We start from the raw sequence: 25,811 nt of genomic DNA on the forward strand, positions 1-25,811 counted from the left end.
GCCGTCAGGCAGCGGGGCCCGGTGCGAGCCGTCAGGCAGCGGGGCCCGGTGCGAGCCGTCAGGCAGCGGGGCCCGGTGCGAGCCGTCAGGCAGCGGGGCCCGGTGCGAGCCGTCAGGCAGCGGGGCCCGGTGCGAGCCGTCAGGCAGCGGGGCCCGGTGCGAGCCGTCAGGCAGCGGGGCCCGGTGCGAGCCGTCAGGCAGCGGGGCCCAGAGGGAGCCGTCAGGCAGCCTTTTAGGGCTGCTCCATGAAATAGAAGTTTTATGTTTCCCTCCACATTTGTAGCCTGCCTCCAGTTGGAGGCCTGGCATGAAAGAGCCTAAAGATTGAAGATATGTAGCAGTCAAAGGAGTGGGGGGAGGAGTGACAGTAGAATCTAGTTGGTGATAGTGAAACGGGGGGGGGGAAAGATGAACAAAGGGAGAAAAAGTGGACAGGTGTGGGGGGAAAACAGGGATGTGGGTTACCTGAAATTGGAAAAATTAATGAAAAGGCCAAAAGCAAACTGGAAGAGCAACATCTCACATTTTGCATGGGTAGTTTACAACCAAATTGTATGAATTCTAGTGATCTTTGCTCTGAATAGCCCCTTTCACACTTGGATCCCTCTAAATTTGCTATTCACTGTCCCGGGATAGGAATGGGGGTTTTGGCTTTTCACACTTGACTACTCCTAACTGGGGCAACAAACCTTTCACACATCCAAGGAGCATCCCCAGTGTTAGGACTATTCTATCTTCTACTGGTGACATTATGACACATCAAGCGATGGTGGACTGCCCTAAATCCTGATCAATGTATTATGATCTCATATTTGAACAAAGTTAATCATGCCTAATTATAACATCATTAAGCTTTATGTGCAGCAAAAGTATGAGCCTTTCAGATTCTGCTGATGTTGTTGTGCCGACTTATATACACCTTTATAAGGGACTGTGGTAAAGTGCTGACAATAAATAGCAATAGCAGACAAATTTTAAACAGGTTGGGAAAGTTGATAGTGCTTTAGCACTCAATTTATATAGCGATAGCGCACAACATATCTAGCATGGGAAATTTGACAGCACCCTCGCATACAATTTATAAATACCATGGGGGGGGGAAGTGATGGCGTACCTGCCCTCCCAGAATTCCATGCTGCAGAGAAAGGGCTGTATGACCGGCTGCAGCAAAAGAGCATTTATGGAGGGTTTCTCTGCCACACAGCATTCTGGGAAGTGATGTCCGCCAGTTTTTTCCCCATGGTCTTTATAAATTGTGCACTATAGTGCTACCAATGTGCCCACGCTGTTTAAAAATGGTCTGTCATTGCTATTTATTTCTCCCCCCTCTCTCCTCCACTGAAACTTTCCTACAGCAAAGTTTATACCTTCATTTTAATTTTTTTCTTCCTTCATGTTTTTGCACTCATGCAAAAACTTGGGTCATTTCAATACCACAATGCAATTACCCATTTCAGACTTGTCTGATTGCAACGTCGGCATCTGTAGACACTGGGGATTGTACTAGGGGTCGAGGCAGTCAATCCCCGACATCATCTGGGGCGTTGAGCTGATTTTCCTTTCACATTTGGCACTTTAAAGGTTGATTGATGGTTAATTCCTGGGATCACTTGCAAGTGTGAAAGGGGCTAATGACAGAGTACTTTTTTAAATAAAATACATTTGATCTCCAGTGCACAAAAAGGGTGCAAAATAATAATGTAACCCCATAAAATTAAACGTCAACATCGAGTCTTCAAGTAAAAGCATCCTGGTTTGAAGCAATTTTTTCTTCCAAATTATTTCCAGAATGATTGCGTGCAATTTGTTATTCACAGAAGCTACCATACTCAATCCATGTGCATGCAGTAAAATAAAACATCATAAGGAGTATAACAATTCTGCACAGCATGGAGACCTATTTCCATTGCTATTCTGCATCACACAGCTAACTCTCATTTCATGCAAAATGCTATTGTGGACTCTGGAATATCAACCCAATGGCTTCAATCTCGAACAGGTGTTATTGTTCAGCTTAGTGGCAATAACTACAATGGAATTCTGCAAACATTAATTCGCCTTGATTGAATTCATAGAATCGACTTCTTGATAGTGGAGTCACCATATATAGTAAAACTTCCAGTATTCGGCACTGATGGGGATTGGTAGATGCTGGATAAGTGAATTTTCCAGTTGCTTGTAATTACATGTTGCTTGATTGGAGAACTGACCGCTAAGAGGGGCACCAATTTTCAACTTCCATATTTTTTCCCTATTTATTTTTCACTTTTTTTTCCCCCCGATGACTTGAAATCTGGATAATGGACATCTTAAATACTGAAATACTGAGACGAAGCACTAAAAAAGTAATTCTGAGAATAGCTTACATTTTGGACAGTTTTTTTTTCAATTTAATTTATTTTTTTTTAAATTTAGATATACAACACAGTAACAAGTCATTTTGACCCACGAGCCTGTGCCGCCCAATTAACCTACAACTCCCAGTACATTTCAAACAGTGAGAGGAAACCAGAGCCCCAGAGCAAATCCATGCAGACACGGGAGAACGAACAAACTCCTTACAGACAGCGCAGGATTCAAAATCCGGTCCCAATCATTGACACTTAACAGTGTTTTACTAACCCCTATGCCAGGGGTGGCCAAATCGCGGCTCGCGGGCCACATGCGGCTCTTTGACATGTAATGTGTGGCTCGCGGCAATTCCTGACGTGCCATTAAATAACAATAGTTAGTGGGTGTGGCTTGCAATCGCTTGATTGCTACAGCACTCAAACACCTGAAGTTTATGGTGTGCAGCTCTTATGTTAAGCAAATTTGGCCACCCCTGCCCTATGCTAACAGTGCCGCTCGGTGAGAAACAGGATGATATTCTCCACCTAAACTATGAAAGATCATCAGGTCTGCAGTGGGTTTCCAGCAATGTTTCAGACTTCCAGTGCTGTTAGTTCATTAAGAATCTTAAAAAAAAATCACACACAAGCTTGGCACATCACTATCCTCTTTCCTTAAAGTGGAACACTTTCCTGAGTATGTTGCAATATTGTGGGGGGGGTGGTTATTACATAATTAGAAACATTTATGTTGGACCCATTCAAGAAAAACAAAGGCATCTCTTTTTCTTTTAAAGGCAAAATAAAGCCACGTCAGCTGGATTCTTAAAATAATGGAGTGAAAAAATGATTGGAGAAAGGATTCATTTTCCAGAGCTGTAGCAGACAATCCAATAATTGCACTTTAAAGAGCCTACTTATTATACAAGATTCAGTGGGTGGAAGTTTACAATGAGACATACCAGATTCAATGAGACATTTAATACAGAACATCACAAGGAAGTAAATCTGTTGAACACAAATGGAGCAGAGATTACTGTGGGATTCGACTGGGAGATGAGGATTGTGGAAATAGCAGTGTTTAAAGGCAAGACAAAGTTTTTGCTTTCTTTTCCAGCTGAAGAATGATTTTTATAATTGGATAGTGGGAGGATGGGCAACAATTGTCTGATCATTGATAGGTGGTGAGTGGCATCTGTGTGTGAATTAGATTGACTACTTTCAAATAAAATGAGAGAAAGATATTTGAAATTACTTTTTTATATTCCTGACATCCCTCTGGCAATAATTTATTATGCATTTTCTATCTCCCATCAGAACATTTACCCTTTAATGTGCTGTTGCTTGTTTGAAGTCAAGAGATAAGTTCTCAGGAGACCAAAGCAAATATTGTTAAACCGCACCAGAATAATAAATTAAATGCAGTAATTCTATTGAAGTACCTATCATTGATTTGAAAGTATTTTTCACACTACAATCTGAAAACAAAATTAAAGACAAAAATATTTCCATTAATGACATATTACACACAAAATTCATCAGCTGGCACCAACAATCAAATGCCTTCTAGACATATAATCTCATCGATTGCTATGAAATCAGAAAGGCAGAACAAACACATTGAGTGATGATCAAAGCTGTTACAGCACACTCAACTCCAGCTGAAAGAAGCTACATGCCAGGAGTTGCAGTATAATTTGCTTGAGAAGATGCACCAGAATCATTTATAGTGAGTTTCAGGTTCACTCTTTCCTTAATGTTCCACCAAGGCCTCCTTAATCTCCCCCAGTATGCTCATCTTACAACTCTGCTTTGGCTCAGGCTCAAATGTACTAATTCCACCCTTAGCCTCCTCTCTTAGATCCTACTCTTTTTAAAGGGTTCTCGACCAAACCATCCATATTCTTTCCCAATATCTATGTACCCATGTCAATTCATTCCCCCCCCTCCCCCCTCCCTCCACCACCACCAACAAAGTTCAGCTGCAGGATGTTTTTATTCTACTAGAGATGTTTAACAAATGGAAGTCATTCACTCACAATGCTAGAAAAGGCTGAAGGAAGCTATAAATGAACTGCATAAATTTACACTGGTCCTTGTAGGAATGACTCTTTCCTTTGTAGATTGGTTAATAATCAGACAGTATATATTTATAGTAACTAGCATATGGATTATACATGATGCTGAAAAGGGGCTTAGGTGGACAATGTTTTTGATCAGTACAATTTCCAAATGGTTTTCTCCCTTGTTGGAAATTTATAAATCAAATAAAATATTTACGATGGGGAACCTGGTGATGGTAAAGCCCTTGAATGTCAAAAAAAGGCAAAGAAATAGGATGGTGATGTGCTCGTGTTTTTTTTGTTGTTATCAATCTGTGTCTTAACATTGTGTCGATCTTGCAAAATGAAAGCTTGGGCTACTTTGTTTTCTGTGAAGTGCCAAGTGGAACTGAACACTACAATTAGCAGCAAACATCTCCATTTGTGAATACAAAGGAAATGGTTATTAATGCGGTGGAAAATTACTTTACCTCTTGACACTGCCTAACAAATCCTTGCAGCAGCTAACCATTTGACCTTCAACAACAACCATCTTTCTTCGTACAAGATATATTTCAAGGTAGTAGTGTTTTTTCTTTGATTCCTCACGACTTCAGTTATCTTTCATGTCACTTCCAGTCAAGTGCTTTCACAATGTCAAGTTTACATCACTATTATCAATTTGCACTTAGAAGATACAAGTGCTGGTTTAGAGTAGAGATCCTTGCTATTTTCCAACACCTGTTCGGTGTGTTTGACAATATCAGTAGTGACAGACTCTGAAAGCTATCTTTGGTTTGCAGCCCATTTTTGCTGGATGCATTCCAAATTCACCACAATTCTTGCAGTGTGCACCAAGACAGAAAGTGGCTTTGATATCGCACTATATGCCTTATGATTATTCCAGTACATTATGGAACTATGAAGATTGATCACTGGCAGAAAGCTGCACCTTTGCAGTCTAATCAAAGCAGAAATTATGCAACTTAAACTGAGTAGATTAGCATTCTTTAAGTTCCGATAAAGGTTCAATAACCTGAAACATCAGTTCCATTTTACTCTGCAGATGCTGTCTAACTTGTTGTATTGCTAGCATGAATTCATTAAATAGCTCAACTTTGTTCCAAGTTTCCTTTTATTGTCACATAATAATACACAAAAATCTAATATACAACTGTTGTCTGCCTCAAGGCAACAAAAATTCAACAGGAGCGTTGCCCGGCACCCCTTGCAAAAGAAAATCCCTTCAGATACACTAGCCCTTTTTACAGTGAAAAAATAAGTGAGTGTAAAGGCAGATATTCTCCACCTTTACATCACTTAACTTACCTTCATAAAACCTCCACAAGCGGCTCCAACACGCAAACTCCAATCCGCCCTGAGGGTACTCTCAGAGGTGGAGCGATTTGCTCTACCTCGTTCCATAAAGGCAATGCCGCTGAATGCGGTTGCTTAGGGGCAGGCTGATGACATCATGATGTCAGCTTGTGACCCAGGAGCCAGCACCAAGGTTCCCACAGTGAATGGCACTGGAGTTAGGGCTCCCTCCTGCCATTCAGAAATGTCCTCTTCCCATTCCCCCTCTGCCCCTCGCTCCTTCACAGAGCCGGGCCAGAAGGAGGCCGACAAGGGCGCAGCGAAGCCAGGCAGGGTGAGCCTCTTTTTGCTTTTATGCAGGATCAATGGCTGTCTTCGTTATCCATAATCTCCCACACAGCTGGAACCATTCTGCATTTCCCAGAGCTGTTCAGGCTGTGCGGGGGATTATGGGTAACGAAGATGGCCACTGAATGTCTGTGGATTCGCCACCAGCACTCTTGCAGCCTCTGCAGCTGCAGACTCCTTTTCAAACCATTGGCAACCTGAGCTCCGATACGATCAGGAAGCCTTCAGTGTTCAAGGCCCTTCGGGAACCCTTCTTGCCCTGAGCACCCGCAACAGGGTCCGCGCCCGCAACAGGGGCTGCCATTGCAGCAGCTCCCGCAGTGCCTCCATTTTTTCTATTTTTTGGTCTGCATATCTGGGAAATACTCAATTCTGTAGGAAGAGGCTACTTTTAATACCAGATGTTACTGAGAAGTTGCTTACCTCTCAGTAACATCTGGCATTAACAGTAATATTGGATCTTTGAAAGATTAAAATAAAGTTCAAAAACAATAAATACTGGCTTTTTTGGGGGGTGGAAATAGGCATTGGAAACATTCAGCAGGTTCTGCTCGATATGTAGAAAGAAAAATAGGATTAACATTTCTGGTTGAAGATCCTTTGTCAGGACTGGGAAAGAAATACAGCAGTGAGTGCCAGAGCATAATCTCAAGTATTTGTACCTTTTCTCCATACAGTACATTCTGCTGGCAGTTCGAGCAAATTCATCATGTAGATGCTTACGGGGAGCAAAGAGTAGAATTTTATTATTGTGCAATTTTAACTTCAGAAAGTAAATACTATTCATTTAAAGCAGTGGCTTTCAAACATTTTCTTTCCACTCACATAGCATCTTAAGTAATTCCTATGCCATAGGTGCTCTGTGATTAGTAAGGGATTACTTCAAGTGGTATGCGAGTGGAAAGAAAAAGATTGAAAACCACAGTTTTAATCGCATTTAATTGACTCGTTGCGTACACGGTTTCATGACTCCAATGACAATTTTTCTCAAGCAAAATATTTCAGTCACAATTGGGTCTAGAGCAGAGATTCTCCCCCATTTTCCCCCCATTCACTAACCACCTGAAGTGGTTAAAAGTTTGAAAACCACTGATGTGAAGGATGTAATAGAACCCTCGACCCTCAGGACAAATTTCTAAATCCTTGAGGATTTAGGGGAAATAGTGGTTTGTAATTCCACCCCCCACTCCGCCAATTCTTGGCTAATTCTGCAATGGCAAGTAACAAATGCACTTTCAGACTTCAAAAAAGCTACAACCACAGTAACTGAGCCACAGTCATTTCATAGACAATGATTTTATAGAAATTAATATTACATATAGGTTATTCCAAGTCTCAATGGAGGACTACTTGCTCACATATCTAATCAAAGCCTGAAACACAGCCACAATGCAAATCAGTTAATTCCATGGCCCACAATTAGCTTGACCCACTTCCTAATAATTCGTTCTGCAGCCTACTGCCAAATACAGGCTACTTGGCAGACAACAGCAATTGCTTCAAAGAGTCCTTTCTTTGGCGACCGCTATTGGGAGTGTTCTCCCATCATTAAAAGGCAAAGTAACACTCCAATAGAACAACCTAATTTGCATTGCATTAATTGAACAAGTTATACATTTGTTTTATTCCCTCCCATGCAGGATCATTCCTTGAACAATACAACTTCATTGTTATCCATCTTGTAGGTAGATGAGAAATTTTAGCATTAAAACCAGTGCCAAATCACACCTCACTCCACACAATTGTCTTCTTTGTTCATCATCCAAATATTAAAATAGAAAGATTATAACATGTTATTCAACCACTAATCTTTCAGCTGAACAAATATCATTAGTCACACAGCTTTAGCAGTCAGCCAGCATTACTAGACCTGCTTTCTGGGATGAACTGTCAATTTCCATTCTTTTACTATCAATAGCGGCTGCACCAATTACTTGGTCATTTTAAACACTAACCACACATCCCACTAACAGTTGCATGAAAATACCAAACATCAATTCAAGTGGGGCTTTTAAATTACCAATGTATGGCAATCAAGGTGCCAGCAGGCTCAGTGGCCATCACACTTCAACTAGAAGATGGAATGAAGGAGAACGAGACCACAACGTGCTCATTTTCACTTCCTGGAGGATATTAGGTTTCAGATGCTTACATGTCCACGTAGAGAAAGAAAAAGTCCTTGAACAGCTTGCCTCTCATAGGAAGGAAGCAACAATTTTAATAATTAGACAGGACCTTCTCATATAAAACATCAAGGCATTTCCTAAGAGGATCAATCAAAATATAAACCAGAATCAAAGTCTGGTTAAACAAAACAGAAATAGAAGTGAGCACTCACAGTTGATCCTTTACCTCTGTTAGTTTCCTGCACTAACCCCATAATTCCTGATTCCTTGAATCCTCAAAATACAATACAGGTATAGAATCTTATCTGAAATCCTTGAGACCAGACACTTTTCAGAATTCATAATTTTTTGGACAATAGAACAATAGTAACAGTGGTAAGTAGTTACGCTGATTTCAGATTCGTGCAAAACAAAGACCCTCCAACTAGCAGCAGTCCTAGACTGGGGAAGGATGTGGCAGCGCTGGACGGGGATGAGGGCGTCACAGCAGCAGCGTTAGAAAGGGGAGGTTGTGGCGGCGCTGAAATCGGGCGTCCGTATTGTAAGGTAAAACATCATGAGATGGGAATGTGTAGGGAGTTACCCTGTACAGGGCAGTAACAAGAAGGGGAGGTGTCCTTGTACTCCTGTTAGGTAAAACATCATGAGATGGGAATGTACAGGGCTGTAACAAGATGTGAATGCATCCTTGTACTTACAAGATAAGAGAGACATTGATGGATTGAGAGGCAGGAAGCTAGCAGGGAAAGGATAGCAACAGTTTTAGTCATTGGACAAGTAATGATATGATGATGTTCTAAGCACATATCCAAGGGTATAAAAAATCACCATTTTGCTGATAACGGCAGAATGCATTCTCCGACTAACATGGTTAGTCGCAAGTGTTACAATCCGGTAATAAAGAACAAAGAACCCTGATTTCGACTCAGCCTGGTGTTTGTCTCACTCATTCATGAACAAAGCAGACCTAACAGTATACAGCAAATTGGAGGCCCTGGACTTTTTTTTTCTGCTGGCATCTATAAAGTAAGGATTCCCTAGGGTTCCACTAATTACCAACATGGGATATTCAAGAGTGAGGTGAGCATGGGTCGGGTAACATTTGGCACCAAATGTGAGCTTTGGTTTGCATCCATGGAAAAAAATGTTCTGTTTTTAGATTTAAGAATTTCAGATAAAAAATTACATACCTGTAGTTGCTGAGAACTTTCAAGGTCAGAGTCAACACTGCCTTCTGGGCAGATAATTTCAAAGATTGCATGAAGTAATTTCTTCTCATCTGGCCTGAATGGTTGAGATAGGATGTTGAGATGTTTCTAGACACACGAGCCAAAGGAAACAATTTGAAGGCCCTTAAAGATTTTGTATATTTCAATAAAATCATCTGGTTCCCTTACAGACAAAACCACACCAGGAATCAATGTGATGAATCTTTGTTGTGTTTCCTCTATCACATGTATACAATTTCTTGGGGAGGTCAAATATGTACAAAATATTACATTGCACCGGGCCCAATAACTGCAATGGCTTTAAACTTGAATACAATTTTCTTGCAGTAAATTTGCTACATTCTCAACTGAAGATACAGCAAGCATTTAGCGATGTGTACATCATCCAGGTTTCTCTGAACACCATCAATATTCACGATCTGATTTTAACTGCAACATTGAGGGGGAGAGCAAATGAGATTCGTTTTAACCATCCCTCCCCTCCTCCCCTACCTTCTCTGCTACTGAAAATTTGCTTTTCGTTCCTAGTTCTAATAAAGTATCACAGACCTAAAACACCAACTGTTTCCCTTTCTACAGTTATTGACTGATATACTGAGTACTTTCAGCTTCTGCAGTTTGATTTTCACCTGCACTTCATAACATCTTTACTTTTTCTACCCAATTGGATGGACACTTCCCCCCCCCCCCCAACCCCCAGCCCCACCCCACCCTCTGAATTTACCATCTGCCATGTCCTTGCCCATTAACTTCATCCGTTTAAGTTACTTTGAAGCCTCTGTATCAGACACAAACATTGGGCCAAATAAAAATGTGAGAAGCACAAGCACAAAAGTCCAAATCTTGGGCAGCGCAGAAATAAAATCACGTGCAATTGGAGGAGATTGCATTCTTGTTTCATCTTTGACAAACTGGTTAAAATTTAAGACATACAAACTGAGAACCAATGCAAGTCAATTAGTACAGTAAAGCACGTTAATGGGGCGAAAAAAAGTGATTAAGTAAGGAGAGGTGGGAGGAACTGAAAATGGAGAATAAAGAAATGGCAAGAATGTATGATGGCTAATCAAATTGGCTTGGTGATAAAAGAGAGGATGGTGGTGAAAGGGCTGTGACCAATGGTATACCAAAAGGGATCAGTGTTGGGTCCTTTATTACCTATTAATAAGATGGATATTAATGGAGAAGTATGATGTTTGCAGATCACAGGAAAGTTTGTCCTGTTGTTGGATAGAAGGAAGGTTATCCAAGGTTGCTGCATAATATACATCAGATGGAAAGTTAAGCAGAGTGTTAACAGAGGGAATTAAATCCTATCAAGCCAAAAAGAAGTAGGATATTGCTACAGGCCTAACAAATGTTGAAAAGAGGAGCCTTAGGCTTCAGTTTATAGATCTCTGAAAATGGTAACACTGGTCAGTAGGGTGAAGGTAGCATATGGCATGCTTTGCCTTCAAAAAAACCAAAAAACAAAAGTTGGGTTACGTTGCACAGTACTGTACGTCGTTTTGGTCACCATAGTATAGAAAGGATATGGTTTCACTGAAGAGAGTAAAGATGAGATTCAACACGATGTTGCCTCGACTGAAGGACTGGTTATCAAAGAACGGATAAGCTGGGCTTGTTTTGTCTGAAGCGAAGGTGGTTGATTGATGGTGATGGAGGTACAGAAAATTATAAGATGCATGGGTAGGATAACATTTACCAGAATCCCTTTCCCTCTGACAAAAAAATCAAAAACAAGAGGGGGAAAAAAGTTTACTGTGAGAGCAAGGAGTTTTAAAGAAGTTTGAAGAGACTTTTTTTTTTAAAATGTCACCCTCCCCCTCAAAAAAAATGGCATCTGGAACCTGTTCCCAAGAAGGTGGAGTCAGGATACAGTGACTACATACAAGACACATATGGAGCGACACTTGAGTAGTCAAGGCTTAGAGGATATGGACTACAAATGGATCCAAAAGGTTGGCTGAAAGATCCCTCTCTATGTTGCATATAGAGCACTCTAGTGAAAAAAATACTTTGGTGGTCTTCAGTCATCACCAGACAAAATAATTTTCCATTAGTACTGTACCAAATGAATCAAAAACGTAGTGAAAAGGAGAAACAAAAAGAAATAGTTATATACAGTATGCTGACATTTAAAGTGCTAAAAGCAGATAAATCTACGGGGCCTGTTAATCTGCATCCACAAAGTATTCATACAGCTAACTACAGAAACAAGAAAACACTGGTCATCATCCAAGAGTCTACAGATAGTGAAAGTTCATACAGACCAGATAGTGTCAATTTTTAAAATATGGAAGGGAGGGAAAATGAAACTACAGAATAATGAAAATGCTAAACTATTTTAAACGTCATCATATTTTAAAAATATCGGTCAGGAAAAGGAAATTGTGTTTGCCAAATGTAGGCGACTGATGTCAGTGGTAGAATAGATGGGCATAAACAGTGGAGATGATAGGTTTGATTTTTCAGAAACATTTGATATAAAGTAGCTTGAGGAGTTAGAATGCAATATTAACCTCATGGGATTGGGAGGTTATGTACTGCCATAAATTGGAAATGGAAATAAATGAACTTTCTCAGGGTGGCAGTGATGAGCACCCCCAGGGATCAGTGTTTGGGTCCCATCACTATAGGCCATGTCATCTCATGCCTTGAGGCCGGCTACAGAAGCAGATGGAAAACTAAGAACTTACCTTTCAGACAGCAACCCTAAAAGGCTGCTCCAGCATCCCATTCATATCCAGAGACGCCTCATCATGCCCTCCGGATCCTACAGTTCCCAGAACATTTCCGGCTGCGTAGGGGATTATGGGTAGGGAAGATGGCCAGGGGAGGTTTTGAGCCGCAGGGAGCAGTCCTGAAGGCCAAAGCGGCCAAGTGTGGCTGTCCCAGCCTGCACCGGCTGACCCCCGCCAGCCCCCATTCTCGGCTCCCACTGCCCCGCCGGCCCCTGCTGCCCTAAGGACTCCTGCTAACGGCTCGCGCTGCCCCTGACTCGGAGGGAGAGGGATGAGTGGGGAGATAGGTCGTGGGCTGATTACATCATCAGTCTGTCCCTAAACAGCCGCTTAGCGTGGCTGTACTTTCAGATCGATCGGCGGAGCTTAGCCCTCCACCGATTATACCTCTCCGAGAGGGGTTGGATTATGCAGCTCAGAGTCCGCCTCTGAACATTCAGAGCAGTATGTGGTTATGTGTTTTGGTGGAAGTTCTCTGCCTTTACATTTGAACTTTTGCCCTATCTGAAAGTGCCTTATGATTTATACCAGTGGTTTTCAAATTGCCCCCCCAAACACACATTCCACTTGAATTAATCCCTATGCCAGAAGTGCTCTGTGATTAGTACAGGATCGTTTAAGGTGATATGTGAGTTCAAAGAAAAGATTTGAAAACCTAATTGACTCATTGTGTGTACAGTTTCATAACTCCAAAGGAAATGGGCCAATGACAATTTTTCTCAAGCAAAATATTTCAGTAACAATTGGATCTAGGGATTGCTTAAGGTGGAATGAGAGTTTAGGGGGGCAGTTTAAAAACCACTGATTTAGATCAATGATTTAGAAGAGGGAACCAAAATATTTGTGTTTCTCAGTGACAACTCTCGATGGGACTGCAAAATGAGATGAAGAATGAATGAAGCTTCAAGGCTCTATTGACAAGTTGAGTAAGTGGACAAAATGATACAACATGGATTAACACTAATTTTAGAAGGAAAATAGAAAAAGATAAACAGCAAACACCACTGATGATCCTGTGAACCTGGGTGTCCTCATGCAACAGCTCCTGAAAACAAACATACACCTAGAGCAACCAATTAGGCAGGTACGTTGACTTGCACTACAAGAGCCTGTGTACAAGAGTTGCTAAAGTTATACAGGGCTTTGGCAAGGTGGAATGTAGTGACCTGGAGTATCATGTGAAGCTTCAGTCTCCTAATCGAAAATATATACTTCAACATTTTCAAAACATTTTTACCAGACTGATATCTGGAGTGTCACAAGAGAGCAGGTTAAAAGGACAGCACAGTTAGTTGTCTGTAAGGAGTTTGTACATTCTCCCAGTGTCTGCATGGGTTTCCTCCCACCCATCAAAATAGACCAAGGATTGTAGGTCAATTGGGTGTATTTGGGCGGCACAGACTTCTGGACTGAAAGGGCCTGTTACCCTGCTGTACATCAATATTAAAGAAATTGATTTAACAGTGAGTGTATTCACTCTTGTTTTAAAAAAGAGAATCTATTAGAATGCTGACAGAGCTGGCCAAACTGATTTGAGATGGTGCAGATAAAGTAGAGAATGTTTTCCTTGTGTTGAAGGAGATCCAAAATGAGGGGACACCAATCAGGACAAAGGGCTAGAGCAAAGGATTGGAAAGACTCCCCCCCCCCCCCCCCCCATATGAGTAGTCCACACCTGGAATTCTTTGCTTCAGGAGCCAAGTGGCCAAATATATTTATGAAGGAGAGATATTTTGAGACACATAGGTATTAGGAGCAGGAATATGGCATCTTGATAGAGAATCAGCCAAGAATATGCTTTGTGGACAAATTACCTACTCTAATCCTTTTTTTTTTGCACAGCACGGTTTACCCCATAACAGAACTCACGATGGCCTCAACCTACAGACAGCAGCATTCTGACCAACAATTTGGTGGAACAATCAATTTTAAAGTTATCTAAACCATGGTTGAAGGCAGAAGCAGTCAACAAGTTGAAGGTCAGCAGCAAAAGTGGGTACCTTCTAATGATGCTCACAAAATCAATTCAGGACCAAATATAATATCAACATAAAATAGCCTCAATCTGTCCACCAGAGAGGCAGGCATTAGAGATTAAGGCTTATTGTGAGAAAGAATAGAATAATTGACAAGAAGTAAACCATGGAAGTCTGCAGACAGTAATTGAAGTAAAAACACAATGCTGGAGAAACTCAGCAAGTCAAACAATGTACAGTACTTTATAGAGCAAACAAAGATACATTACCAACGTTTCGGGTTTGAGCCCTTCACGGTAGAGCCGAGAGCAGCAGACATCTGCCCACATTTTGTCCATACCTTGATGAAGGGCTTAAGCCTGAAACATTGGTTATGTATCTTTATGTTTGCTATCGAAGTACACTGATTGACCTGCTGAGTTTCTCCAGCATTGTTTTTACTAATACTTGACAAGAAATTGGAGAACACAAAAGTAACAGCCAGTAACTTCAAAATGAGAGTACAAGAAATCAGGAGGAGATGGAAAGCAGTCATGGTTTCTGTATGGTGAGAAGAATTACAACTAAGATCAGAATGTGACATTATTCAATGCACCCAACAACTAAAAGCTAGTATCAATTGTTTGCTCAGTCAGAAGCAGACGGAACAAGCATCAGACTACAGAGAAAGTTGAGGATTGCTTTGAAGGGTCAGCAAGCACATCCTTTGTGCAGTAAGGCAGAGCTTATGTGCTGCTGTGCAGTTTTAGCAATGCTCTCATGCAGATCTCAACAATACACAGACACAAGGTTTCTACTAACAAAGGAACTCTTTGGATTGGTTGCTCTATTGAGCATTCATGCTATAAAAGCCAAACCATTTCCCCTGCCCCAACACATCCTGTGCTATAAAGACTTTTTGCTCTGAGAGAGAACCAAAATCAAGGCAATGTTGGGTCAGCTGTGAAATATTGTTTATTTAGAGCAAGTCACCATGAAGCATCACGCTCAAGGTAATAAAGTTCATTTTAGAATACATTTCCCTGCATTTTCTCTCTCCAACTGCAATCAGAATTGCTCTCTACTTCTCCCATCCACCCTCCTATCACTGATATTTAATTTCTGAAGGGAGCCTCCCATATATTGCCCAATTAAGTCTCTATTTCATAGATGATCAGAAGAAAATAAAAACGTTGGCTGAAGTGGGGGGGGGGGTTCTTTTCTTTTCTCTTTTTTTTATATATATAAAAAATAACATTCATGTTTATGGTTAATTGTTGTATATGTCATACTTTATTTGTTTTTTGAACGAATAAAGTTTAAAAAAAAAAGAAAATAAAAACATTACACCTTTTAATTTGCTGAATTTGCCATCCATTAATTGAGAGGAACTAATTTGAATCCAAATGAATTTGCAAATTGCTACTATGGCATTTATGCAATCTCAGCAACTGTATCAAATAATGCAGTAAGGATTGCCAAATATCTTTTTTTTTAAATTTTTTATTTTTCACACCATAAATCACATTAGCCATGATATACACTATTTCTTTTTCACACATATACAGTGACTTTTTCTCCCTCCCCTTTCCTCCCAAACCACCCCCCCACCCCCCCCTCTCATCCATTTTAGGTATACAATCTAGGTTGCATTAAGCCAGTCAGACAATGTTGTCATTCAACAAAATTACACCAGAAATTCTACTGAGTCCATTCTTTTCTTTCCTTCTCCTTCCATCAACTTAGGTACTGTTTGTCCCCGGTAGGTTTTCGCTATTGTATTTAATGTAAGGCTCCCATACTTGCTCGAATATTTCAATATTATTTCTTAACCTATCTGTTATTTTTTCTAATGGAATACATTTATTCATTTAAATTTAGTAGTTTCTTCCTTTTAATTTGGTTATGTATTCCATTAATATTTAAAGACATATAGTTCAGCGTACCCTTTTATATTTTGTTTATCTTCTCTTTCCGTTTTTCCATCATTACCTTTCCCATTTCTGTTTTCTTATTTTCAACTCTTTATAAGACAACATTCCTACAACATCCAACATTTTCCTTATTCTCCTATTTCTATCTTATTTATCCCCAATCTCCCCTTCACCTCCTGAGTTGTCCTTTATCCCTTGTCGGACAACCACATCTCCCCTCTCCATTTGGATTTGCGAATCCACTCGCAAGCGTCAACTGATTTTGCAGTGACCGCTATTTCCCCCCACCCCGCCTCCCCCAGAAAAGATTTCACTTTTCATATGTCACAAAGGTCACTCTTTTAATTCCCTCCTTATTCTCTCTATTCCATTACCTTCCCTTATTAATTCTTGTCTATACTATCTATATTTTCCTCTAAGTACAGATACATTTATGTATGCTCATTGTCTCTATTCACTCTTATACCTCTTTACCCGCATACATATCAATCGTGATCATTTTTACTCTCATTACCCGTCTTCATCCCTCAGTCTATTTTTGTCTTTACCCACATACATATCAATCGTGATCATTTTAACTCTCATTACCCGTCTTCCTCCCTCAGTCTATTTTTGTAATTGTTCTGCAAATTTTCGTGCTTCTTCTGGACCCGAGAATAGTCTGTTTTGTTGTCCTGGAATAAATATTTTCAATACCACTGGATGCTTTAGTATAAATTTATACCCTTTCTTCCATAAAATCGCCTTTGCTGTATTGAACTCTTTTCTCTTCTTTAGGAGTTCAAAACTTATATCTGGATAAATGAAGATTTTTTGCCCTTTATACTCCAGTGGTTTGTTGCCCTCTCTTACTTTTTCCATTGTCTTCTCCAGTACCTTTTCTCTTGTAGTATATCTTAGGAATTTTACTACAATAGATCTTGGTTTTTGTTGTGGTTGTGGTTTAGAGGCCAATACTCTATGTGCCCTTTCTATTTCCATTTCATGCTGTAGTTCTGGACATCCTAGGGTCTTAGGGATCCACTCTTTTATAAACTCCCTCATATTCTTGCCTTCTTCATCTTCCTTAAGGCCCACTATCTTTATGTAATTTCTTCTGTTATGGTTTTCCATTGTATCTATTTTTTGAGCTAGTAGTTCTTGTGTCTCTTTAGTTTTTTTATTAGATTTCTCCAATTTCTTTTTTAAGTCTTCTACCTCCATTTCTGCTGCTACTGCCCGCTCTTCCATCTTGTCCATTTTCTTTCCCATTTCTGTTAAGGTCATCTCCATTTTATTTATTTTCTCTTCTGTGTTGTTTATTCTTTTTCTTAAATCCTCAAATTCCTGTGTTTGCCATTCTTTAAATGACTCCATGTATCCTTTAATAAGATCAAGTATATCCTTTACCTTGCCTTTCTTTTCTTCTTCTATTTCCCTGTACTCTTCCTCTTCCTCTTCTTCTTCCTCTGGGTTGGCCATCTGTTGTTTCTTTGTTGCCCTTTCCTCCTCTTCTTTCTTGTTTCTATTGTCTTCTGTGGTCTCTTCTTGCTGCAGGTGTTCTGCAGCTGTCGTTGCCGGCTGTGGAGATCGACTCCCCAGCTGGTCCCCCCTCCCGTCGGTGTGTTTTTTTTCATTCGCATCGCGCATGCGCGAAGAGTCGCGCATGCGCGGTTGCGCACTTTTACTCGGCTCTGCGAGCCATTTTTGTAGTCCATTATTTACCGACCTGAGGGAGCGGGTTTCTCTCTCCGCAGCGGGCCTCTTCGGACAGGTAAGGCCTTCACCTTTTTCCTCCTTTGTCTTCTCTTCCTCTCTTCTTACCGTTGCTTTCGATTTTTCTTTTTTTGTCGCCATCTTCTTTCCACCTTTATACTCACTTTTCTGTAACTTTTATTTCTGTGCCTTTGTGTTTTTCTTTGTTTTTCCCGACTTTTCTGGAGAGGGCTGGAGTTCACCGTCCGGCCACTACTCCATCACGTGACTCCTCCTCGATTGCCAAATATCTTGATGTAAGGTCAGGCATTTATTTCACAATTGAGGAACCTTGCTACTGATCTCCTTTGTTAGTGATAAGGGCAAATAACTTGCTTGTTAGTAGTAGCATGAAGATTTCTTGCTTCTCAAACAATCATGCGGTCATATCTATACTATAGGCAGAATGGAAAGAATTGGATTACACTTTTGTCGTCAAGCACGATGACCACACTGCAGTAAATGAATGATTCATTTTATGCATGTAATTTACATACATCTATTATTCTTTTAGGAAAAACAATCTGGATAGATTTCCCTTTCTGCCTCCCCTTAAACAGACTATTTTCCAAGTGCATTACCCTATTGTGACAAATAGTTCAGACTGCCGCGAACTCTGTATCCAATCTTCAGCTCTGACAACGCTGCAAGCCCATAAATGCTGATCTAATATACCAAAACTGCACTAAACAATGCTTTAATGTATGACTTGTGGAGTTTAATTTTTGTATTTCAGATACTGCTGACTTTAGCCCAAAGTGATAAGCTTTCCAAGAAACAACTATCTTCATTCTCTATGCTATACTCTGAATATTACAAAATGCAAAACATGCACTGGAGCTGACAAAAGGAATTTCAAGTTATGAAAAAAATCACCAACAAGACCATCTGGCCATTACAAATAGATGCCAGCTCTTCTTGGACTCTATGGTGCTCCTGTTAAAGCTTTGAACCAGTGTGTCACTGTCTCTCTCTCTCACACACGGACATTTATCTGAACAGACCTCCTTGGTTTGCATTGCATGCACATTTTGCAGCATGGCTTTCAGTCGATTTACAGCAAAAAATACCACTCAATTTTTTTTTGAAGTTTAATGAATTCATCATTTTTGAGGAAAAGCTGAAAATATTAAATTGTTTTAAAAATCTGCAGTAATTTTAACTTGCACAGGATGTTGATGATTTGACTGCACCATTAATAACACATTGGTGAAAACAGAGGTTAGAAACCACATCAGTTACAGTACTCCAAAGGAGGCACTGCACAAGCAGCAATTTTGTTAGTGACTAACACACAATACCATTCAAGTATGATCACTACACACAGCTTTTAAGTTTAAAAAAAGACCTCTCAGGGAATGCTGTTCCTTGCCTCATTAGCCATTCCCAACCACTCCTGTTATGCCCTGCAGGTTTTTTTCAATATAATGTTTTTATTAATTACTTTCGCAAACACAAGGGTTGTTGAACAGTCAGGGAGAGATTCTTCCATCCCCACACCAGTCAGATTTATTGTCAGCAATCATCACAGGTTTTTTATAGAATTGTTTTTCACAACAGCACTGTAGATGTGGGGATTACATACAGGTCTTACATTCATTTTTCCTACCGCATTTTAGAGCAGACATTCTACTAAAGGGAAATCACTCAAGATGCTCAAATCAGTTTTTACCATTTACGTGTCATAAACACAAAATAGGGAGAAAAAGTAGAAATCAACATTCTTACACAAGATTATTACAGGAGAAAACAAAGTTATTTCCCCCCCCCACCCCAAAAGATTTTACACCATTGGCAAGCATCCCCAATTCACCAAATCTGCTGAGATCATCCTACAGAGAAGGCATTGCTTCACACTGCTACAATAGCCAACGGAAAATCCAAAACGCATCAAATTTGAATACCATTTCATTGAAAAATTCCACTTCAATTGTCAAAGGTCAATACACTGAGAAAGCACCACAATCGAATACAACCAAATTTAAGTGAAATGGCAATAAACAAATTTTCAATTTTGCCACTCATCATCAACATTAAAAAGCATATTGTCATGGAAATCATGTCATATGCCACATATATATTCCATCTGAAGCTCCTGCAATTCCAAACTAACCACACACATTTGCTGTTAAATGAAGAGGTTCAGAAAGAGTAGCATAAAAGGCTTACCTTCAAATGCATAGTTCCAAGTATTTTATTTTATTTTATACAAAAGGATACATCTTCAAAGCTCCTGATTTTGTTGCAATAGCCATGAGCCGGAGTTTTGGGTCATGCGCCAAAGAGCTAGGCTGATTTGGAAATCCATGTTCGACTGTCTACAAAAGTGGGAAAAAAATGAATTTGTAATTTATTCAGTGCTGCAGAAAGTTTTATAACTGATATTCACATAACACTTTCAAAATACTAAATATCACGCAGCTCCTCATCACACAATACTTAGCACTGAGCCACTAAAATATGATTAGGAGACAAGGTAGATTTTAAAGAAATTCTAGAATTTACATCTGAGAAAAAGTAGGGAAGCAGAAATAGTGCTGTTGATGAGAGAACAAGTTAAAAAAAATCAAAATGCTTTACCCCCACTTTATTAATAGCAATAACAATAGCCCAATGTCCAGATGTAGCTTGACAAAAATTTAAAAATGTAAATGGCAAATGGCAACAATGCACCACACAATCAAGCATTCGTCATTGCTGCTGTGAAGTATACAGATGGTCAGGTTGTGATGAATCACAGCAATGTATGTACTTTCTTTATCTAAAGACTAAAACTTCAGAGAAAATGCAAAAAAAATCAAGAAAATAGCATTACAATTATTCAGTTAATTAAGTGTGATTGGTCACAATCACCTCCCTATTACAAAAGGGTTATTCAATCCTCTTGGTATCCAGGCCAACACGTTGGCTTTAAAGTAATTCAACATCGCTAGTTTCCTTCTATTGACTTCCACACAACTTCTCTCATCCCCAAATCTCAACTCCTTTCCCCCAACACTATCATCCCTTCTCACTGAAGGGGAACAGCTCCAATTTGAGTCTTAACCACATTAGGTCATTGCTATCCACCCTTCTTTCACTGAATCACTAAATACATACCCCCACTTCACAGCCTTTTCTCTCCACTGCACACCGCCTTATTGAAGGCTAATAGCTCCAATGCAAGTTGTCCTCTCCCCTTCATCATCCCCTCTTCCACACCACCTCTCAGAACTAAACCTTCACCTTGCCCCATGTTATGGAAAGCAAACCTTTCCAATTTGCTGCCCCACCATCCCATCCCTCTCCTCTTCCACTCTCCTTCACAAACGCTCCCCATTCTTTCCCCTCCTTGAAGGCGAATTATTCCAATTCGAGCTGCCCCGAGCCCATTCCCCTCCTCCCCACCACTTGCCCGAGCCCATTCCCCTCCTCCCCACCACTTGCCCGAGCCCATTCCCCTCCTCCCCACCACTTGCCCCGAGCCCATTCCCCTCCTCCCCACCACTTGCCCCGAGCCCATTCCCCTCCTCCCCACCACTTGCCCCGAGCCCATTCCCCTCCTCCCCACCACTTGCCCCGAGCCCATTCCCCTCCTCCCCACCACTTGCCCCGAGCCCATTCCCCTCCTCCCCACCACTTGCCCCGAGCCCATTCCCCTCCTCCCCACCACTTGCCCCGAGCCCATTCCCCTCCTCCCCACCACTTGCCCCGAGCCCATTCCCCTCCTCCCCACCACTTGCCCCGAGCCCATTCCCCTCCTCCCCACCACTTGCCCCGAGCCCATTCCCCTCCTCCTCCTCCTCCTCAGGTCCCTCCTCCTCCTCAGGTCCCTCCTCCTCCTCAGGTCCCTCCTCCTCCTCAGGTCCCTCCTCCTCCTCAGGTCCCTCCTCCTCCTCAGGTCCCTCCTCCTCCTCAGGTCCCTCCTCCTCCTCAGGTCCCTCCTCCTCCTCAGGTCCCTCCTCCTCCTCAGGTCCCTCCTCCTCCTCAGGTCCCTCCTCCTCCTCAGGTCCCTCCTCCTCCTCAGGTCCCTCCTCCTCCTCAGGTCCCTCCTCCTCCTCAGGTCCCTCCTCCTCCTCAGGTCCCTCCTCAGGCTCCTCCTCAGGTCCCTCCTCAGGCCCCTCCTCAGGCTCCTCCTCCTCCTCAGGCCCCCCTCCTCCTCCTCCTCCTCCTCAGGCCCCCCTCCTCCTCCTCCTCCTCCTCAGGCCCCCCTCCTCCTCCTCCTCCTCAGGCCCTCCTCCTCCTCAGGCCCTCCTCCTCCTCAGGCCCCCCTCCTCCTCAGGCCCCCCTCCTCCTCAGGCCCCCCTCCTCCTCAGGCCCCCCTCCTCCTCAGGCCCCCCTCCTCCTCAGGCCCCCCTCCTCCTCAGGCCCCCCTCCTCCTCAGGCCCCCCCCCTCCTCCTCAGGCCCCCCTCCTCCTCCTCAGGCCCCCCTCCTCCTCAGGCCCCCCTCCTCCTCCTCAGGCCCCCCTTCCTCCTCCTCCTCCTCCTCAGGCCCCCCTTCCTCCTCCTCCTCCTCCTCAGGCCCCCCTTCCTCCTCCTCCTCCTCCTCAGGCCCCCCTTCCTCCTCCTCCTCCTCCTCCTCAGGCCTCCCCTCCTCCTCAGGCCCCCCTCCTCCTCCTCAGGCCCCCCTCCTCCTCCTCAGGCCCCCCTCCTCCTCCTCAGGCCCCCCTCCTCCTCCTCAGGCCCCCCTCCTCCTCCTCAGGCCCCCCTCCTCCTCCTCAGGCCCCCCTCCTCCTCCTCAGGCCCCCCTCCTCCTCCTCAGGCCCCCCTCCTCCTCCTCAGGCCCCACTTCCCCTCCTCCTCAGGCCCCACTTCCCCTCCTCCTCAGGCCCCACTTCCCCTCCTCCTCAGGCCCCACTTCCCCTCCTCCTCAGGCCCCACTTCCCCTCCTCCTCAGGCCCCACTTCCCCTCCTCCTCAGGCCCCACTTCCCCTCCTCCTCAGGCCCCACTTCCCCTCCTCCTCAGGCCCCACTTCCCCTCCTCCTCAGGCCCCACTTCCCCTCCTCCTCAGACCCCACTTCCCCTCCTCCTCAGGCCCCACTTCCCCTCCTCCTCAGGCCCCACTTCCCCTCCTCCTCAGGCCCCACTTCCCCTCCTCCTCAGGCCCCACTTCCCCTCCTCCTCAGGCCCCACTTCCCCTCCTCCTCAGGCCCCACTTCCCCTCCTCCTCAGGCCCCACTTCCCCTCCTCCTCAGGCCCCACTTCCCCTCCTCCTCAGGCCCCACTTCCCCTCCTCCTCAGGCCCCACTTCCCCTCCTCCTCCTCAGGCCCCACCTCCCCAGTTCTCCTCAATCCCCACCTCTCCACAATCCCCACCTCCTCAGGCATCTCCTCCCCAGTTCTCCTCAAGCCCCACCTCTCCACAATCCCCACCTCTCCACAATCCCCACCTCTCCACAATCCCCACCTCTCCACAATCCCCACCTCTCCACCACTTCCTCCACCCTCTCAATCAGTCCTCTCCCTCCTCCTGCTCCCCCCCACCCTCTCAATCAGTCCTCTCCCTCCTCCTGCTCCCCCCCACCCCTCCTCCTGCTCCCCCCCACCCCTCCTCCTGCTCCCCCCCACCCCTCCTCCTGCTCCCCCCCACCCCTCCTCCTGCTCCCCCCCCACCCCTCCTCCTGCTCCCCCCCCACCCCTCCTCCTGCTCCCCCCCCACCCCTCCTCCTGCTCCCCCCCCACCCCTCCTCCTGCTCCCCCCCCACCCCTCCTCCTGCTCCCCCCCCACCCCTCCTCCTGCTCCCCCCCCACCCCTCCTCCTGCTCCCCCCCCACCCCTCCTCCTGCTCCCCCCCCACCCCTCCTCCTGCTCCCCCCCCACCCCTCCTCCTGCTCCCCCCCCACCCCTCCTCCTGCTCCCCCCCCACCCCTCCTCCTGCTCCCCCCCCACCCCTCCTCCTGCTCCCCCCCCCACCCCTCCTCCTGCTCCCCCCCCCCACCCCTCCTCCTGCTCCCCCCCCCACCCCTCCTCCTGCTCCCCCCCACCCCTCCTCCTGCTCCCCCCCCCACCCCTCCTCCTGCTCCCCCCCCACCCCTCCTCCTGCTCCCCCCCCACCCCTCCTCCTGCTCCCCCCCCACCCCTCCTCCTGCTCCCCCCCCCCACCCCTCCTCCTGCTCCCCCCCCACCCCTCCTCCTGCTCCCCCCCCACCCCTCCTCCTGCTCCCCCCCCACCCCTCCTCCTGCTCCCCCCCCCACCCCTCCTCCTGCTCCCCCCCCCCACCCCTTATTGCTTCACCTTATTGAAGGCGAACAGCTCCAATTTGAGTTTCTCCCGCTGCGGGTCATTGCCTGGCCGGCGGAATCGAAATTTCATCATGGTCTCGACTCGTTAGGCCTGGTGCAGGGGCGCGCAACCAGCTGGAGCAGGTCAGGCTGCAGCGGGGTAACGAGCTCGCGAGCCACGAACGCTGGTCGCGCGCCGAGAGACCAAGGGCTGCCTGTTCCTCCGCGAGTCCGCGGCCGCTTCTTTTGTGGCGGCTCTGCATGGTTCGCCCCGCCTTCGCAGCGAAGAGCGTCGATTGGCTCCAGCGACCCGATTGGCATCAGGAGGCGTCCTGCTCGGCCAATCGGTGATCGCGCCCTCCTCCCGTGTGATGGTGCATGTCCCAATCGCGTGGCGTCGCCGGATGGAGCATCTTCCGGACACACTGCCATCTGGGAAGTGTAGTTTCATCCGTTTAGAAGGGTTTCGACTCGACAGATGCTGCTCGTCCCACCGAGCCCGTCCAAGAGGTACAGTTGGACTTGCTGAGTTTCTCCAGCATCGTGTGGCTTCACATTTCCGCAGGTGAAGTCTCCTGTACGTTTTGTGGAGCCCGTTCCTATTGACTGGTCCTCCCCCACCCCCCTCTTACCCCTTTGCAGTGAGTGGCCAGTTTATCCATGGCAGCAAAGCTCCATCCAGAAAGCACAATCTGCAAGGAAGGAGAAAGGTCAGGAGTGTTAGTCAGACAGAGTTGGCTAGAGTCACAGTGCCAGGATAACTGAGTGGCTTCAATATCAATGGCAACAGAACATCAAAAACGTGGTAATCTCTGAATGACTGTGAACATAAGTAGTAGGAGGAGGATGTGTCCAAACCATAGATTACAGGTCCTTCTAGTGTGTGCCAATCTGTTTTCCTGTCTAGTCCCACTGACCTGCATCCAGTCCATAACCATCTCCCATCCATGTACCTGTCCAAATTCTTCAATTTTAAAATTGAACCCACATTCACCATTTCAGCTGGCAGCTCATTCCACACTCCCCTAAAGAATTTTCCCCTAAACATCTCCCCTTTCACCCTTAACCCATGTTTGTATCTTACCTACCCTCAGTGGAAAAAGCCTGTTTTTTACTCTGTTTATCCCCTTCATAATTTTTAATACCCTATCAAATCTCCCCTCATCTTCTACACTCCTGACCTTAGCCAACCATCTTACCAACTCGCACATCTTTAGGATGCAGGGGAAAGCCAGAGCATGTGGAGGAAACCTCAGTCACAAGAAGAACATGCAGTCTCCCGCCACGCAGCCCAAGGGATGAGGAATGAACCCTGGTCACTGGAGCTGCAATGCAACAGCTCAACGAGCTGCACCACTCTGCAGCTGCATCAGGGGGAGAGCATGGTTGTGGGGTACTGATCATAATTCAGTCATGATGAATATAGGTATGAGAAAGAATAGGAATAAAATAAGAATAAAGGTTATAAATTGGGAAAACATTTTACTAGATTGTGAACCGATTAAACAAAAATAAACTGGAACCGTATTTGAAGATATTCAAGAAATTTAGGGTTAACATGTTCCCACAACTAAGTCTGCCTCATCTAAAGCTCCCTGACTCTCAAGGTGTGTAGAGAATAGGATTAGGCTTAAAAAAAGGGTAAGCTTATGTTAGATGTATTTCCATTTCTAATGTATTGGTGGCATTTATTCATCCTTTGACCTACTTGGATTTCAGCCAGTTATCTCACTGAATATTGTGGCTGCTGAGTGTTTGAGTGACAGATTGCTGACAAAGGGCATGGTAATTTGGTTCACAAGTTAATACAGTTTAAATGATCAAGTCTCAGGAAAATTGATTCAAGTACT

At 44.2% G+C, this 25,811-nt stretch overlaps 1 protein-coding gene across 3 annotated transcripts in view; it reads right to left on the reverse strand.

Annotated features, from left to right (window-relative positions):
• The window catches only part of llgl1 (LLGL scribble cell polarity complex component 1), a 111,420-nt gene extending 86,979 nt beyond the window's left edge, over positions 1-24,441 (reverse strand). Inside the window, exons 1-2 of one of the 3 annotated variants that reach the window (XM_069905269.1) lie at positions 23,975-24,441; positions 19,980-20,077 (exon numbers count right to left, since the gene is read on the reverse strand). In XM_069905269.1, coding sequence (XP_069761370.1) covers positions 19,980-20,077; positions 23,975-24,055 — 179 coding nt within the window. In that variant the 5' untranslated portion in view covers positions 24,056-24,441. Of the gene's footprint in view, positions 1-19,928; positions 20,078-20,339; positions 20,495-23,974 lie in introns of those variants that run through there. The other 2 variants (XM_069905268.1, XM_069905270.1) reach the window with 2 other exon arrangements.
• Positions 24,442-25,811: the final 1,370 nt, after the last annotated feature.

This window comes from Narcine bancroftii, chromosome 12 (genome assembly GCF_036971445.1).
Source record: "Narcine bancroftii isolate sNarBan1 chromosome 12, sNarBan1.hap1, whole genome shotgun sequence".
Taxonomy (NCBI): Eukaryota; Metazoa; Chordata; class Chondrichthyes; order Torpediniformes; family Narcinidae; genus Narcine; species Narcine bancroftii.